The 17,711-nt window shown below is 46.7% G+C and overlaps 2 protein-coding genes across 2 annotated transcripts in view; one reads left to right on the top strand and one right to left on the bottom strand.

The window, feature by feature from the left end:
* Nucleotides 1-11,874, top strand: part of ECSCR (endothelial cell surface expressed chemotaxis and apoptosis regulator) — a 38,297-nt gene extending 26,423 nt beyond the window's left edge. Inside the window, exons 5-7 of the mRNA XM_060254244.1 lie at nucleotides 5,757-5,793; nucleotides 10,830-10,915; nucleotides 11,761-11,874. Coding sequence (XP_060110227.1) covers nucleotides 5,757-5,793; nucleotides 10,830-10,915; nucleotides 11,761-11,798 — 161 coding nt within the window. The 3' untranslated portion in view covers nucleotides 11,799-11,874. The remainder of the gene's footprint in view (nucleotides 1-5,756; nucleotides 5,794-10,829; nucleotides 10,916-11,760) is intronic.
* A 2,237-nt stretch (nucleotides 11,875-14,111) lies between these two features.
* The window catches only part of FAM193A (family with sequence similarity 193 member A), an 87,575-nt gene continuing 83,975 nt past the window's right edge, over nucleotides 14,112-17,711 (bottom strand). Inside the window, exons 15-16 of the mRNA XM_060253580.1 lie at nucleotides 16,047-16,128; nucleotides 14,112-14,900 (exon numbers count right to left, since the gene is read on the bottom strand). Of these exons, the coding sequence (XP_060109563.1) occupies nucleotides 14,807-14,900; nucleotides 16,047-16,128 (176 nt within the window). The 3' untranslated portion in view covers nucleotides 14,112-14,806. The remainder of the gene's footprint in view (nucleotides 14,901-16,046; nucleotides 16,129-17,711) is intronic.

Raw genomic sequence — 17,711 nt, 5'->3', positions numbered from 1 at the left:
TTCCTTCCCTCACTCCCTTCCCTTCCTTCCTTCCCTCCCTCCTCCCTCCCTTCCTTTCTTCCTTCCTTCCCTCCCTCCCTTGCCTTCCTTCCTTCCCTCCCTCCTCCCTTCCTTTCTTCCTCCCTCCCCCCTTCCTTCCTTCCTTCCTTCCCTCCCTCCCTGCCCCTTCCTTCCTTCCTTCCCTCCCTCCCTCCCCCTTCCTTCCCTCCTTCCTTCCTTCTTCCTTCCTTCCTTCCTTCCTTCCTTCCTTCCTTCCTTCCTTCCTTCCTTCCTTCCTTCCTTCCTTCCTTCCTTCCTCCCTCCCTCCCTCCCTTCCTCCTCCCTTCCCTCCCTTCCCTCCCTTCCCTCCCTTCCTTCCTTCCTTCCTTCCTTCCTTCCCTCCCTCCCTTCTTCCTTTCTTCCCTTCTTCCCTTCCTCCCTTTCTCCCTTCCTTCCTTCCTTCCCTCCCTCCCTCCTTATGTTGTTATGTGATGCAGAGTGTTGGACTGGATGGGCCACTGGCCTGATCCAACAGGGCTTCTCTTATGTTCTTATGTGACGCAGAGTGTTGGACTGGATGGGCCACTGGCCTGATCCAACAGGGCTTCTCTTATGTTCTTATGTGATGCAGAGTGTTGGACTGGATGGGCCACTGGCCTGATCCAACAGGGCTTCTCTTATGTTCTTATGTGACGCAGAGTGTTGGACTGGATGGGCCACTGGCCTGATCCAACAGGGCTTCTCTTATGTTCTTATGTGATGCAGAGTGTTGGACTGGATGGGCCACTGGCCTGATCCAACAGGGCTTCTCTTATGTTCTTATGTGACGCAGAGTGTTGGACTGGATGGGCCACTGGCCTGATCCAACAGGGCTTCTCTTATGTTCTTATGTGACGCAGAGTGTTGGACTGGATGGGCCACTGGCCTGATCCAACAGGGCTTCTCTTATGTTCTTATGTGACGCAGAGTGTTGGACTGGATGGGCCACTGGCCTGATCCAACAGGGCTTCTCTTATGTTCTTATGTGATGCAGAGTGTTGGACTGGATGGGCCACTGGCCTGATCCAACAGGGCTTCTCTTATGTTCTTATGTGACGCAGAGTGTTGGACTGGATGGGCCACTGGCCTGATCCAACAGGGCTTCTCTTATGTTCTTATGTGATGCAGAGTGTTGGACTGGATGGGCCACTGGCCTGATCCAACAGGGCTTCTCTTATGTTCTTATGTGACGCAGAGTGTTGGACTGGATGGGCCACTGGCCTGATCCAACAGGGCTTCTCTTATGTTCTTATGTGACGCAGAGTGTTGGACTGGATGGGCCACTGGCCTGATCCAACAGGGCTTCTCTTATGTTCTTATGTGATGCAGAGTGTTGGACTGGATGGGCCACTGGCCTGATCCAACAGGGCTTCTCTTATGTTGTTATGTGACGCAGAGTGTTGGACTGGATGGGCCACTGGCCTGATCCAACAGGGCTTCTCTTATGTTGTTATGTGACGCAGAGTGTTGGACTGGATGGGCCACTGGCCTGATCCAACAGGGCTTCTCTTATGTTGTTATGTGATGCAGAGTGTTGGACTGGATGGGCCACTGGCCTGATCCAACAGGGCTTCTCTTATGTTGTTATGTGATGCAGAGTGTTGGACTGGATGGGCCACTGGCCTGATCCAACAGGGCTTCTCTTATGTTATTATGTGACGCAGAGTGTTGGACTGGAGGGGCCACTGGCCTGATCCAACAGGGCTTCTCTTATGTGACAATACTGACTTTGGTGGACCCAAGCACTGATTCAGTGTAAGGGAGCTTTGCGTTTGTGTCTTCTAGTGCAATTTTGTTCTCAGATCCTGTATTTACTTCATCAGTATATGGGATAAGGCACTTTCTCAACTGTGCTGCATAATGCAGCCTATTTATTTTGTCCTGTTGGCTCTGTTGGCTCTATCTGCGCCACCTTCATCACTTTCGGGGTGTGGATCCCCCAGTGGAGTGGTCTCCCGACTCCCTCCGCCGGCTGTTTCTGATAGCCCTGCGCCCCCTCTTTCATTTGATATGTGTCCCGTGCGGGTGCCACCCTCCCGCCGGGAGATGCCGCAAAATGAGCCCCCTTGAGGCTTATGGCGGCAGGGCTCGGGGGAAGCGAGCTAGACTGCTGTTCTTTTGAGGGGTTATAGAGTGTTTCGAGCCCGTCCCTGTGGCATCGGTCCCATCATTGTGGGGCCCAGGGGGCCGGCGCAGCGGCACGCTGAAGCAGCCTGTCGGTCACTTCCAGGTTCCTGTCCTGCATCTTGACCGGTGTTATTAGTGACAGGCTGCTTCGGCGTGCCGCTGCGCCGGCCCCCTTGGTCCCACAACGATGGGACCGATGCCACAGGGACGGGCTCGAAACACTCTATAACCCCTCAAAAGAACAGCAGTCTAGCTCGCTTCCCCCGAGCCCTGCCGCCATAAGCCTCAAGGGGGCTCATTTTGCGGCATCTCCCGGCGGGAGGGTGGCACCCGCACGGGACACATATCAAATGAAAGAGGGGGCGCAGGGCTATCAGAAACAGTCGGCGGAGGGAGTCGGGAGACCACCCCACTGGGGGATCCACACCCCGAAAGTGATGAAGGTGGCGCAGATAGAGCCAACAGAGCCAACAGGACAAAATAAATAGGCTGCATTATGCAGCACAGTTGAGAAAGTGCCTTATCCCATATACTGATGAAGTATATACAGGATTTGAGAACAAAATTGTTTCCGGCGGTGATATTTGGGGGATTTTTGGGGACGTCACAGGAAGTGCTGTGAAGTCACTTCCTGTTTCCGGCAGGTGACGCGGGGGAAATGATGTCACAGGAAGTGATGCCACTTCCTGTTTCCGGTGGTGGCATGACATCACCGGAAGTGACGTCACCGGAAGTGACGTCACTTCCTGTTTCCGGCGGGGCGCGCGCTTCGCGCGCGCGCACCCCCCCCCCCCCCCCCCCAGTGTCCCTGGCTGGCCTTCAGACATTATGGTCACCCTAAGAGCCAGTTTGGTGTAGTGGTGAAGTGTGCGGACTCTTATCTGGGAGAACCGGGTTTGATTCCCCACTCCTCCACTTGCACCTGCTGAAATGGCCTTGGGTCAGCCATAGCTCTGGCAGAGGTTGTCCTTGAAAGGGCAGCTGCTGGGAGAGCCCTCTCCAGCCCCACCCACCTCACAGGGTGTCTGTTGTGGGGGAGGAAGGGAAAGGAGATTGTGAGCCGCTCTGAGACTCTTCGGAGTGGAGGGCGGGATATAAATCCAATATCTTCTTCTTCATCATCTTCTTAAATGCCTTCTTTCTCCCCATAGACCAAGAGAGTCCTTGCATCATCAGTTCTTTTTGCCTCTGAGATGTCACTGGAACAGGTGAAACTAATTCAGATGGAAAGCCCTTCAAATAAGTCTTGATTGCTTCTAGTGATAGGGTTGCCAGACTCCAGGTGGGCCCTGGAAATTTCCCAGGATTGCAACCCATCTCCAGGCAATCAAGAGCAGTTCCCCTGAAGAAAATGGGAGCTTCAGAGGGTGGACTGTGTGGCATTAAACCCTGCTGAGGTCCATCCCCTCCCCAAACTCCACCCTCTCCAGGCTCCACTCCCAAATCTCACTCTGACTTAATCCACCTGCCTTTTGGTTGCTTCTAAAGTGGACTACAGTTGAATTCAGACGGCCAATTTGGGCCAACACAGGAACTGCCCATGTCTGGTTTTAAATGGCACATTCAAATGTGCACATCTGGGTCCTGCCTTGCTCCTGCCCTTACCTCATCCTCTGCTGTCGCTCTTCCACCTCAAAAATCTACCAGGTAGTAAGTGACAGCAAATCACCGAAGCGCTTCCAGGGCACCTTTCCCGGCGGTCTGAATGGCCAGGGAGTGCCAGGGAAGTATTGCTCATGCACTCGAATGGTGTGACCGCTCCTCCAGGGGACACACAGCCTGTCCCTGTTGCAGCAGTGGACTGCATGCTGTCTGACCACCTCCAGGGCACTTTCCGGTAAACTGGCTGCCACCCCAGCCTACATTCTATCCTGTGGCCTCATTACTTCCGCCTCTGGCCCCTTCCCTCCTCCCTGTATTGACACATCTTCCCTTTATCCTTTCATCTTTGCTACTTCTCCTGCTCTTTAAAAATTCTTTAGGTCCTTCAGTTGTGTCAGATTTTTTTTTCTGTTCCTTATTGTCCTCCCCCCCTCCTTCCAATTTGGTTTGGCATCTGTACATTTATCCTGGAGGGCTTTGTGGGGGAGGGGGAGCCACTCAGATTGGAAAACAGGCTGAGGGCCATGTCACATGATTGAACCATGGTCCATGAATAAGTTAACATTGCGTGTCCAAGGGTTGCCAGCCTCCAGGTGGTACAAGCTATGACAGTTGATTTCCAGGCAAGCAAGATCCCCTGGAGAAAATGGCTGCTTTGGAGGATGGACTCTATGGCATCGTATCCTACGGAGATCTCTCCCAACCCCAAACCTCACCCTCCCCTGCCTCACCCACAGCCCAGAGCAGGTAACCCAACGTGTTGCAAATTTGCAATAGGTGAGGGTCTAGCATATTTTACTGATGATCAGCTTCAGCTGAGTCTCATTATGCCTTACCAGAGTTCTGATCTTTCCTCAGCTTTCAATACTCTTGGTAAATTCTTTCAATACTATTGGTAAATTCTCTGGCCTTTGGCGGGCAAGCTTCATTTTATCCTCTCTCTTGTTTCAGGTTTGCTTTCCGCTACTGGACTCACTTCTCCCTTTTTCTGTTGGAGTCCCCAGATTCTGTTGTCAGTGTTCTTTTTTGCTGTTTCATTCTTTGCTCTGGCAAACATTGGAGGAAAAAAAGGAAAGGTCCCCTGTGCAAGCACCAGTCGTTTCCGACTCTGGGGCGACGTTGCTTTCACAGCGTTTTCACGGCAGACTTTTTACGGGGTGGTTTGCCATTGTCTTCTGCAGTCATCTACACTTTCCCCCCAGCAAGCTGGGGACTAATTTTACCGACCTCGGAAGGATGGAAGGCTGAGTCAACCTTGAGCCGGCTACCTGAACCAGCTTTTTCTGGGATCGAGCAGGTCATGAGCAGAGGGCTCCGACTGCAGTACTGCAACTTTACCACTCTGCACCACAGGGCTCCTTCAGTGTAGATAGGAAAGGTCCCCTGTGCAAGCACCAGTCGTTTCCGACTCTGGGGTGACGTTGCTATCACAACGTTTTCACGGCAGACTTTTTACGGGGTGGTTTGCCCTTGCCTTCCCCAGTCATCTACAACTTTCCCCCCAGCAAGCTGGGTCCTCATTTTACCAACCTCGAAGGATGGAAGGCTGGGACCTTGGGCCGGCTACCTGAACCAGCTTCCGCTGGGATAGAACTCAGGTCGTGAGCAGAGAGTTCAGACCACAGTACTCCAGTACTGCTGCTTTACCACTCTGCGCCACGGGGCCGCTATCTGGCAAACATTAGCCATTCATTTATCATGGGATAAGATTCTTATGCTGAATACATTGTTTTATTTTCACTTCCCATGATCAGATTCCTTTATTCAGTTGATATCATTTCCTGTTTAAATGCTGTTTTGTTATTTGGGTGTCTTCTTATTATCTCAGATTATCTCAAAAAAAAGAAGCTTCTGGTCTTATCCTCTTGTATAGTTCTCATCAAGTAAATTCTGAAGTACTCCTCTCTGATCAATAACAACAGGAAAAAAACAGCATTGTATATTCTGCTTGTTTATAAAAAATGTACAAGTCTGCAAGTATAATGACTCTGATTTTTCTTTCTTGGCAGATAAACAGAAGCCTCAACAGCTGGCAGTATCTTACAGGTGAGCTACCTAATAATTTCTTTCCTTTGTTTGCTTGTTATAAATGGCAAAGGGTACGGGGAGAGGCCTGTGGCTCAGTAGTAGAGCGCCTGCTTGGTATGCAGAAGGTCCCAGGTTGACATCTCTAGTTAAAGTGATGTGAAAGACCTCCACCTGAAATCCTGGAGAGCCACTGCCAGTCTGAATAAACCATACCGATGTTGATGGACCAATGGTCTGATTCAGTATAAGGCAGCATCACGTGTTCCCTAAAGGTTGGATCCAAAATGCAGTTCTGCCAGATTAACAGTAGTTATGTTGACAGAAGTGCAGTTCCATCAGTGGGGAGAGGAGGGAGATATCCACCAATTTCCCCATTGTTGCAGACATCTGCTTTGACCTCACGCTGGTTCTGAGGAGGTTCCCTTGACAGCCCCCTCTTTGGATCAACATTTGGAGGAGCGTTTCCATGGCCTTGCAGCTGTAGTTAAAAGGCGCAGAAGCCCCACTCTCCCAGGTTCAATCCGATGGTGGTGCTTTGGTCTCACCACAAGCATTCGGTTTTGTTTCAAATCTACTTTTCAAAAGGCTAAGGAGAACGATGGCGACCTAGGCTAGTTTATAAGACAGCAACAGGCAGCCATTTAGGCTATTATTTTGGACTAGCTGAAGTTCCCAAAGGATTTAAAAGGCAGCTCCACCTACTGTGGATTCCAGTAATTAAGTCTTGATGTTGCTATACATAGCTGCTGCAAGAACATCCTTCTCCAGGAAAGGCCACTGTTGACATGCCAACCCAACTCAAATGGTCTGAGCTACAAACACAGTTTTTGCATTCATCTGTGCACAATGCAGGGTTCACCAAGAGGAAAGCCCCATGACTGGTGCTACAGACCCATGGAATCTTTTGGGAGAGTGCAATGTCATCCAGTGTTAGTTGAACACACTGCTAATAAGTTGCCTAGCAACAGTACTTCTATCTTGACAGGATCCCATTTCAAGTTTTTAGCCCCTGTTCATTCTGCTGATGATCCCAGGCACTTATTCAGACTCTCCATTGTCTCACCTAGCTTAGATGAAAAGGAGAAATAGAGTTGAGTGCTATCTGCTTTTTGAATCTATCTCACCCTGGATTTCTGGATGATGTCTCCCAGAGGTTTCAAATAGATGTTAAACTGCATGGGGGACAAACTAGATAGCTATGGAAGACTGTGGTATATACACTGCAACACAGAGTAATATTAGTTCCATAGTACCACCCCCATATCAACTTCTGGAATTGACCTACCTGATAGGATCGAAACCATTGATTCCCCCAAATTTATTCCTCTACTGTGGCTCCAATTACTGAAAAACAGCAGTCTCAGTTTTCTTTTACCTTTTTCATTCACCCATGCCAGGGTGTTCAGGGCTCTCCTGGTGGTGGGACTCTTGGGAGATAAACACTTTGGATCCTTACGGTATTTTTGTGAAATCTGTTTACGTTATTAGAACAGGCAGGTGCCACTGGACTCCAGCTTTAGATGAACACGGCTGCCCACCTGGATCTATAAAAATGTCAGTTCCCCATAAGTAGCACCCGACCACTGCATTTTGTCAAAGTTGAAGTTTCCCAATATGACTTTGTTATTTATTTCCCATACTTTAAAACACATATGAACATGAACATATGAAGCTACCTTATACTGAATCAGACCCTTGGTCCATCAAAGTCAGTATTATCTACTCAGACTGGCAGCGGCTCTCCAGGGTCTCAAGCTGAGGTTTTTCACACCTATTTGCCTGGACCCTTTTTAGTTGGAGATGCCAGGGATTGAACCTGGGACTTTCTGCTTCCCAAGCAGATGCTCTACCACTGAGCCAACGTCCCTCCCCTGCTCTCCAGGGTCTCAAGCTGAGGTTTTTCACACGTATTTGCCTGGACCCTTTTTTGGAGATGCCAGGGATTGAACCCGGGACCTTCTGCTTCCCAAGCAGATGCTCTACCACTGAGCCACCGTCCCTCCCCGCAATAATAATAACAACATAGCAATAATTATTTCAAGGATTAGACTTTTAAAGTAGGGGCCTGCCTAGATGTTCACAGGAACCATAGCAGCTAAAATCCCTTGTAAATATGGTGGCTATTTGAAACCATCAGTTATGCTGTAAAAGACTAAGTCGAGAAGTTCGCCACAACATCTTCAGGTTGTGTGAGTCACGCACAGCGTATGTGTGAAAGGTATACAGGATTGGTTGCCCCATCTAAACAAATGATAGGGCTGCTCAGTTTCCCTTTCTTGAGCATTACAGAGCAATACTCCGGGGGGTATTTTATTTGTTCATAAATGATTTGGAATTGGGGCTGACAGTGTAGTAGATGACAGTGTAGTAAATTTGCAGATGATACCCCATTATTTATGATGGTTAAAATAAAGGCCAGTTGTGAAGAGCTGCATGAGAATTTCTCTAAACTGGGTGAGTGGGAAACCATGTGGCAAATGAAGTTCAACATGGATAAGTGTAACCTGATGCACGATGGAACAAAAAAAAATTTGAAATATATTCTGGTGGGGTCTGTACTGGCAGACTGAGATTGAAAGAGATCTTGGGGTTGTTGTGGAAAGCTCCATTAAAATGTCAACCTAGCGTGCAGCACTGGTGAAAAAGGCAAACTCTTATACCAGGAGTTATTAGGAAAGGGGCTGAAAATAAAACGGCCAGTATCATAACTCCTGGTATAAACTGTGGTGCAATCTCATTCAGGATACAGCGCACAGTTCTGGTTACTGTATCTCAAAAAGGACATTGCAGAATGGGAAAAAGCACAACAAATGATTAGGAGACGGGGGTACCTGGACCTTTTCAGTCTAGAAAAAAAGATGGCAATGATAGAGGTTTATAAAACTAAGCATGGGATGAACGGAGGGAACTTTTTCTCCCTCTCTCATAATGCTGCAGTTTGGGGGCACCCAGTACAATTGTTGGGAAATAGGTCCAGAACCAGAAAAAGGACTCTTTACTCAGTGAGTAATTAAACTGTGGAATTCATTGCCAGAGGAGGTAGTGGTGGCAACAAGGGAGTTAGACAGATTCAGTGGTTACTAGCCATGGTGTTTGAAGGGAGTCTCCATATCCAGAGGCAGAAAACCTCCCAATGCCAGGAGGCAGTAGGGAAGGCCTCAGCCTTTATGCTCCGCTTGCCCCAAGGACAGTGGACTGGCCACTGTGTGAAACAGGATCCTGGACCTCTGGTCTGATCCAGCAGCCTCTTCTTATAGTCCATATTTCCCTTCAAATGTAAAGTTACCCATGGCATCGGATTTCTCTCACGAGTGATTGCTTCTCTTACTCCACTTGGTGTAACAAGATTCTGTTGTGGTCATAGTTACCACTGCTTTTCCAAAAGGTGTTTTTATTACTTTTCCTATATTCTTTCATGTAGAAATACAAACCAGACATTCTGTCAGCAACTTCTACTTGGTTCTTTGCCACGGTCGTTGCCAGCTGTGAGAGAGTCCACTTATTTCTTTCTGTAGTTTCTGAACTGGATTTTGACTAGCTCTGATTGAAGGTCAGATAAAGTCTAGATTTCTTCTGATAAAGTCTAGATTTCTTTCTGCTTTCAGAATTAGCCATTCTAATCCTCTCAGACCATGAGCCAGAAATCCCCCATTCTGTCAACCAACCCCACAACCATTTATACTGGTTCGCTTACCAGACTGTTTTGCTTTTATCAACGACGGGTCTCTGAAATACTCCACCTCTTGTTACAGGAGAACATAGGAAAGTTTTCAGGGTAATTGTGGAGTTTAGCCTACAGCTTGTTTCCTTTTCAACTGTTCAAGCATTCTGCTGTTTCTCCTCCGAGCACGTTTCTAGTTAAAACAGAGTTGTTTCATTAGGGTTTGTAGAATCTTTCGGGATCAAGTGCCGTGTTCTACTGGAGAAAGCTTTCCTTCCAGACGTTTCGTTCTCAGCTGCGGAGAACATCCTCAGTGGCGTTGCAGCCGGAGCAGGCGCTCAGACCCTCTTGGCTGCTGTGCATTGAGTGGGGCCAGGGCTGCTGGAGAGCTGCTATTTCTAGGCTGGAGGGTGTGTGATGAAAGGGCAATTGGTTTGTGGATGTGCCCATTGTTTCCTTATAAGTTTCCTTATCACTACCCTTCCAGGAAGCCCCACCAAACAATGGGCACATCCACAAACCAATTGCCCTTTCATCACACACCCTCCAGCCTAGAAATAGCAGCTCTCCAGCAGCCCTGGCCCCACTCAATGCACAGCAGCCAAGAAGGTCTGAGCGCCTGCTCCGGCTGCAACGCCACTGAGGATGTTCTCCGCAGCTGAGAACGAAACGTCTGGAAGGAAAACTTTCTCCAGTAGAACACGGCACTTGATCCCGAAAGATTCTACAAACCCTAATGATGTTACCAGCCATGAAAACCTGAAGTCTTTGATAGAGTTGTTTCAGTGCTTGAGATGGGAAATGAAGTTATGCACCTTGAAGATGAGAGGATCTTGCTTCTTTGCTGCCCTCTCCTGCTTAATATCACCATGGCACTGAAACCACATGGCAGTGACAAACAACATAGTAAAATGACAGGGAAGGGATAGAGAGAAAGAAGTGGCACACACGCTGAAGATAAGAGCCTCAGCTTGCGGCCCCAGATGCAAAGAAGCAACACACCCCACAAGCGAGAATCTTCCTATGTCTGGTTATGTAAAAGGGAACTACAAAGAACCAGTAACTGAACCAACAGAGCACGCATTGCTGTATATGCATCAGAAAATGCTCCCTCCTTCCATATATATAATTCCATTCATTTGCATGCAGCTCAGGCTTAAGTTTCCTGAGCAAGAAGCAGCCTTTCCTGCCCTTGGAATATTTCAGACATTTCTGAGCAGAGCTTATTGAGTGGTTTATCCCCAATATTGGTCCAACAGAACTGGAATAGAAAGCCAGCGAACCATCTTCTCCTTAGGTAGTGGCAACCTGCCAGCTGAAACGTAGTTTCTCATGATAGGACCAGATTTTTCAAATGTGTGTGCATTCTCTCTCTCTTCCTCTCTGTTGACAGCTGCCCTGATGCTGCAGATCCTGCTGCTGACAAAACAAACATCATGCTGGTCTCCATGAAGAACTTAAACACAAACAACAGCAAGGGTGAGCATCACAAACCCCCCTCATGAGCAGGCCAGAGTCCTCATGAGCGGACCAGAGTCCGCCTAATGGTTAGCGTGAAAATAGCTCCCATGTTAATGCTTCAGGAAAAGTTTAGGCTTCTGTGATAAACTGTTCTTTATACTTATTAATAAGATCACTTTTTCTTTCAGTTTGGTGTAGTGGTTAAGAGTACGGACTCTTATCTGGGAGAACCGGGTTTGATTCCCCACTCCTCCACTTGCACCTGCTGGAATGGCCTTGGGTTAGCCATAGCTCTTGTAGGAGTTGTCCTTGAAAGGGCAGCTGCTGTGAGAGCCCTCTCAGCCCCACCCACCTCACAGGGTGTCTGTTGTGAGGGGAGAAGACATAGGAGATTGTAAGCCGCTCTGAGTCTCTGATTCAGGGAGAAGGGCGGGGTATAAATCTGCAATTCTTCTTCTTCTTTCACTTATCCCATGCTTAATCATGATGACTGGTTTGCATGATAGTGAGCAGGGATGACATCCTTATTACACTCTCAGCAAATTCCTGGGTCTCTGTTTTATCTATGGTAAATGCATAGTTAACAGGAATCGGTGGGTATAGTTGTGAGATGCAAACCATTAACGTCCTATGAGCTGAGATTGTAAAAGTGATTGCCACTGGCTGTACGTGACTCCCGTATCAACCACAACCCCCTGTAAACGATTGTCCTTCAGATGGATTTCTCAGTTAAGCAGTCACCTAAGCAAAGAACCAAAGGTAGCATATAGGTTTCACAAATAAATAAAAAGGGGTGCAGAATTGCTGGCTTCTGCTCCTAGACCACTGAAGCCTGCTCATTTTTGTTTTGTTCGCTTTTCTAGGTATTATGAAGACAATAGTTACATGTGAGGAACAATAAGGAATTCATAAAGAATTTGAAGTGTTTTTTAATCATACGGGGAGTGCAGGAAAGTACTTTGTTTATGAAAGGCTAGTGATTCTGTTTGGGACATCTGGTTTTCAGTGGAACATCCAGACTTTATCTCTTAAATGTACTGAGTGATTCTCGAGGGGAGAAAGAGGTCAGTATAACATTCAGTGTCCTCACCGAAAGTCTCCTTTGTTGGGGTAGCTGTCGATTTGCCAATAACTTGCCCCATTTCAACACCAAGCACAGGCTAAGGCAGAAGGGAGGAGACGCAAGAGCTGTGAACGTATGAAGCTGCCTTATACTGAATCAGACCCTTGGTCCATCAAAGTCAGTATTGTCTACTCAGACTGGCAGCGGCTCTCCAGGGTCTCAAGCGGAGGTTTTTCACGCCTATTTGCCTGGATCCTTTTTAGTTGGAGATGCCGGGGATTGAACCTGGGACCTTCTGCTTATCAAGCAGATGCTCTACCACTGAGCCACCATCCTTTGCTTTGAAGGATGGGCTTCCCTTCCTTAACAAGCCTGTCCTCCCACACAGATCTCTATGGTGTGCTTTGTGCTTACAGCCTCAGTTTCAGGACTGGAGTGAAAGTTTGTAGGTATTTGGGTCTGGGGTCCTGGGCATGGTACCTGCAGAGTCTAGGACTGTCATCTCTGTGGATAGCCTGCTTCCTCATCTCCAGAGGCCCTGTTGTATTCCCCTCCCCCCTTAAGATGGCTAGCAGAAACTAGGCTTTATTTGTTGTGATGCTTTGCCCTTGGAACCCCCTTCCTTCATCTATTTGCTTAAAGGGCTACATTCCAAGTTCCAGGCAAAGGCATTTTTTATTTTTGTGGTTATTTGTTGATGGGTAACTTTGTGGTTTTTCAACCTTGTATTTATGGCTTGTTTCTACATTCATTTACTCTGTTTTGTTATTTATTGCTTTATTTTTACTACTTGGTTTGTTTTAAATGTTTATTGATTTACAATTATCATTTTCATGTGGCAGCTTTTTAGCATTTATTCGTGTTGCTGATTTTACTGTTACCTTTCACTTTGTTACTGTTACACTGTTTTCAGTTGGTGTTCAATCGCCTCACGATTTTTCCGCTAAGAGTGCAGGAGAGAAATAAAGGGTTTTTCTGAAGTCAACTGCTATTCTTTGTCCTTTTGTTCTTGTGTTCTGACTGAGGGTTGGGTGTTTGCCCCATCAGCAAAGTCCCAGTTGAGTACTTCTAGTGTGAAGATCTGTAACCCAGCTCAGGCTATCTTGTTTGACAGAGGAGGAAACATGTTTTAAATTAATAACGGTCTCTGTATGGGGGCACCGTGATGTCGTCCCATACTCTACATCTTCATTGTTGAGATCAGACTTCCCTAGCTAGGTCTTACATACTCCTGGTAGTGAGCCCTGAATGGCGGAAATTCAGAATTCTTATCTTTCAGTGCAGCTGGCAGGAGAGTCTTGAAGAGGAGACCGGGGATCACTGTCAGGGGCTTTCCACTGACTACGAGTATATTTACTTATGCTATCTTTCACAGGTGTAATGTTACATAAAAAGAGCCCCATGGCGCAGAGTGGTAAAACTGCAGTACTGCGGTCAGACTCTCTGCTCACGACCTGAGTTTGATCCCGGCAGAAGCTGGATTCAGGTAGCTGGCTTGAGGTTGACTCAGCCTTCCATCCTTCCGAGGTCGGTAAAACGAGGGCCCAGCTTGCGGGGGGGGGGGGGAAGTATAGATGACTGGGGAAGGCAATGGCAAACCACCCCGTAAAAAGGTCTGCCGTGAAAACATTGTGATGCAACGTCATCCCAGAGTCGGAAACGACTGGTGTTTGTACAGGGGACGACCTTTACCTTTTAATGTTACATCAGTGTCAGAGGGCACAGAATCCTCACATTTTCTCCTCCGCGCTATATCCCAATTCCGCCCTGTGTTCCCCCCACCCCACCTTGCATGTGGAATCTTGATAGCGCTAAAATTAACCAGCTGTAACTTCCCACCAGTGCAAAGGTGTCACTCTGCTGGCACAACAAAAATTGGAAACAATATTACCGGACTAAGTGGGCAAATGCCTGGAATAGAACTGCGCCATCTGTAACATACATCTGATTTTAGGTATTCTATACCTAATTCCATCTAAATTAGTTTATTTAGTCTTGTACATGTTGAACTGTAGCAGCTACCTTCTAAAAGCTTTATCATGTTAGCTAATTTTTCTAGCAGCAGAGGGATAGCCTTCCTTGCTTGTCAAATATTGGAGAAACTGGTTCCTTGACCCACGGCAGTGAAAAACACAGGAAAGAACATGTATGTTTTGTTATACTGATGTATTCCATCTTTCATCAAGAAAGGCATGATTTTAATATTACTTAACAATATGTTAAAAATTAGCCAGGTAGGCTTCAGTGTTAATACAACTATAGAATATTACTGATTGGATATGCGAGTACTGTTCATTAAACTTCCTTCTGCAAGTTTACACAAGCTGGCTACAAGTAAGAAATAATCAAAACACAAATAGCATAACTTGTACATTCTTAACAGTAGATTGTGAAAAACAAAGTAGATGCATGTCCCAGAAAAGTAATTTGTCCATGGCAAGTCTGTAGCCGAAAGAGCGGATTTAACGGGATCTGCTACTCTGGCTGAAGGGGAGGTCATATTGAAATGGCAGAAACTGAAGGTGATGCAAATCAGGAGCCCAGTTTCAACACAGCTGCTTAGAGCCACCGACGCTGAGGGCCTTCCAGAAATGGAAATAGACTATTGTTCCATCTCCAACACGCGAGAACTACGATCAGAGAAGTCTACACGCAAGCTAACAAATGCAGGAAGCAGCAATTTTTCAATCCACTAGGATCATGAGGACATAGGCTAGAGCATCAGTGCAGATCCACACAGCACCGGAAATGAGGCCAACTCTAGCAGGGCTGGAGCAGCAGTCAGCACACGAGAAAGTCATGTTAGTCATTAGTACTGATCCCAGTCATATACCCATTTGCCTGTTCTAGTGGGTAGCGAAGCCAGCTTTCTTCAAGTTGAAGTTGGACCAGTTGACTGAAAGCCTTTGTCTTGTCTGTCTGGCAGAATCCAAGCAGAATCTGTTGAGAAAATATATGTAAGGGCTCAGGAGATCCTGAAAAAGTTCTGGTTTGTACATTGATCCAATAGCCAGCTTCCCAATTAGTAGCTATTTAAAACAGCAGTTAACACTTAAGAGGAGTTGGTTTTAGCTATAAAGGAAAACATAATGTACATTCTGCTCTAACTGAAAGGAGATCAACCCCAAAACTGTTCTTTAAAAAATCCATAGTAAAACTGAGCAGTCAATAACCTGACGTAGAGATATGAGTTACACTGATGATGTGAGCCTTTGTATTTTGAAGAGAGTCAGTGGACAGGGTCAACCTGGCTGGTTGTTCAACTCTTGCTCAGATCAAAATATGGCTGCTGTTGAGGAGCAAAGATTGTGAGAGACTAAAGCTGACCTGACTGGACTTAAAGGTCCCACTACTGGCACAAGGAATCAAATGCTGCCCTTATGTTTTGAAGCCGTTCTCAGCTTTATGCTTCCTGAGCAACCAACACTAGCACTGCTGATACCATCTGCTGCAAAGGAGACTGGAGACTAAAAACTGATGTAACTGAGCGTGCTTTTTAAGAAGAGGGGAGGGGCTGTGGCTCAGTGGAAGAGCCTCTGCTTGGCATCAAAGCCTCCAAGATGGCTCTATTGATAGAGATCTGAGGGTGGCTTGAATATTACAAGGCTCTGTGCTTCCTTGGAAGAGGACCGAAAGCAAGTAGAGAAAGAAGTACTTTTCTCCCTGCTCTACTGAAAGAAAGTAGAGAAAGAAGTACTTTTCTCCCTTTCTCACAATACAAGAACTCGTGGGCATTCGATGAAATTGTTGAGCAGACAGGTTAAAACGGATAAAAGGAAGTACTTCTTCACCCAAAGGGTGATTAACATGTAGAATTCACTGCCACAGGAGGTGGCGGCGGCCACAAGTATAGCCACCTTCAAGAGGGGTTTAGATAAATATATGGAGCAGAGGTCCATCAGTGGCTATTAGCCACATTGTGTGTGTATATATAAAAAATTTTTGGCACTGTGTGACACAGAGTGTTGGACTGGATGGGCCATTGGCCTGATCCAACATGGCTTCTCTTATGTTATGTTCTTAGGCTAAAGCATCTTTTTTCTCCTCACAGCAGCAGGGTAAAAAGGCACATGGCTCTTCATTTACCTTTTAAAATATTCCACTTCTCGCTCAGTCTCATCCATTTCCACGTTGTCAAGGTCAACATCTTTGGGCAAAAACACGTCATCTGAAAAATTATATTGCGCACACAAGATTAAATGCAGATAACGCTTTCACCTAGAAAACAAAACAAAGCACCCTCAAGATGGAAAGTGTGTAGCAGGGCATCTAGTCCAGGGGTGGCCAAACTTGCTTAATATAAGAGCTACATAGAATAAACATCACACATTTAACAGCCACAAGACATGAACGTCAGATGTCTGAAGGGAAGGAGGGAGGGAGGGAGGGAGGGAGGGAGGGAGGAAGGAAGGAAGGAAGGAAGGAAGGAAGGAAGGAAGGAAGGAAGGAAGGAAGGAAGGAAGGAAGGAAGGAAGGAAGGAAGGAAGGAAGGAAGGAAGGAAGGAAGGAAGGAAGGAAGGAAGGAAGGAAGGAAGGAAGGGAGAGGTTAAAATAAAGCAACTTTAACTTTAAATGCATTCTCCAAGCCGCAGCTGACTTAGTTTAGAGAAGTGATTAAAAGAGACAAATGCCTTCTCCAAGCCAGCCAACAGGGCAGTGGGGGCTTCAAAAGCTATACAATATGTGTGAAAGAGCTACATGTGGCTCCAGAGCTGCAGTTTGGCCACCCCTGGTGTAGTCCAACCCCTTGCTTAATGCAGTAAATCCCAAGCTAGAGCACTCATGATTGTCCAGCCTCTACCAGAAGAGCCCCCCCCTCCAATCCCCATAATGTATCCTGTTGCTGAGCGTCTCCTCATTGGGCTTGTTCAACTGGCAATTAAGCTCCTTAAAGCCTAATGCAAATATCAAAGATAATTTTTCTGCTGAATGAAGTGACTCATTTAAATTTACTGTTTTGATCTGATACACAACCATAAGCATCTTAATATGACCTTAGAAATTTCAATGAGTCTAATAAAGTTGTATTCTTTTGCAATATGAAACTTTCTGTACTATATTTGCATAATGAAATAAAGTTACGGCCAAGAGACTTTTAAGTAAAAAAACAAACCTAAAATGGTGCTGCATCCGACTGATGGGAAATAAAGATACCCAAGCAACAATTATGATGTTAGATACACTGCAAATCCCCTCAGAAATCACCCCCCCCCCAAAAAAACCCTAGTGTGTTGCTGTCCAGTCCTACATCAAAGTAGAAACCAGACTTTTTGTTTCACAGACTGCAATCCGATATTTGGTTACATGGAGATCTCAGTGTGTTCAATTAATTTATTCCAATGTGAGCATGCAGACAACCGCAGAGGGTCGGACACAGTGTGTAGGTAGGAGGCAGCCAGAGTCAAGCACCTATAAATCACAACGATTCAATAGGAAACTGGGTTTTTAAATTCTCCAGTGGAAATAAATAGGAATTAAAGTACATAACTTTGATGTCACTTGGCTCGACTGTCAAACTGAAGTCAAACTGGATGATACTGCACCTCCAAGTCCATCAATGGGATGCAGCACCATTGTAGGTTTGTGTGCTTTTTATTTAAAAGTCTCGGGGCCTGATTCTGCTGGGGACTGCAATCTGGGAGGATATGAGGGACTCCCCCTGCACTGTCTTCAAAAACCAGAACAGTGGCATGGGCAAATGGCCAGGAGCCACTCATCCACCCCATGCTGCAGTCCCCAGCGTGATCACAC

The sequence above is a fragment of the Heteronotia binoei genome, chromosome 14, assembly GCF_032191835.1.
Source record: "Heteronotia binoei isolate CCM8104 ecotype False Entrance Well chromosome 14, APGP_CSIRO_Hbin_v1, whole genome shotgun sequence".
NCBI classification, from domain to species: Eukaryota; Metazoa; Chordata; class Lepidosauria; order Squamata; family Gekkonidae; genus Heteronotia; species Heteronotia binoei.
The sequence above is the reverse complement of the archived record's forward strand: the minus strand, read 5'-3'. Positions and strand labels throughout refer to the sequence as shown.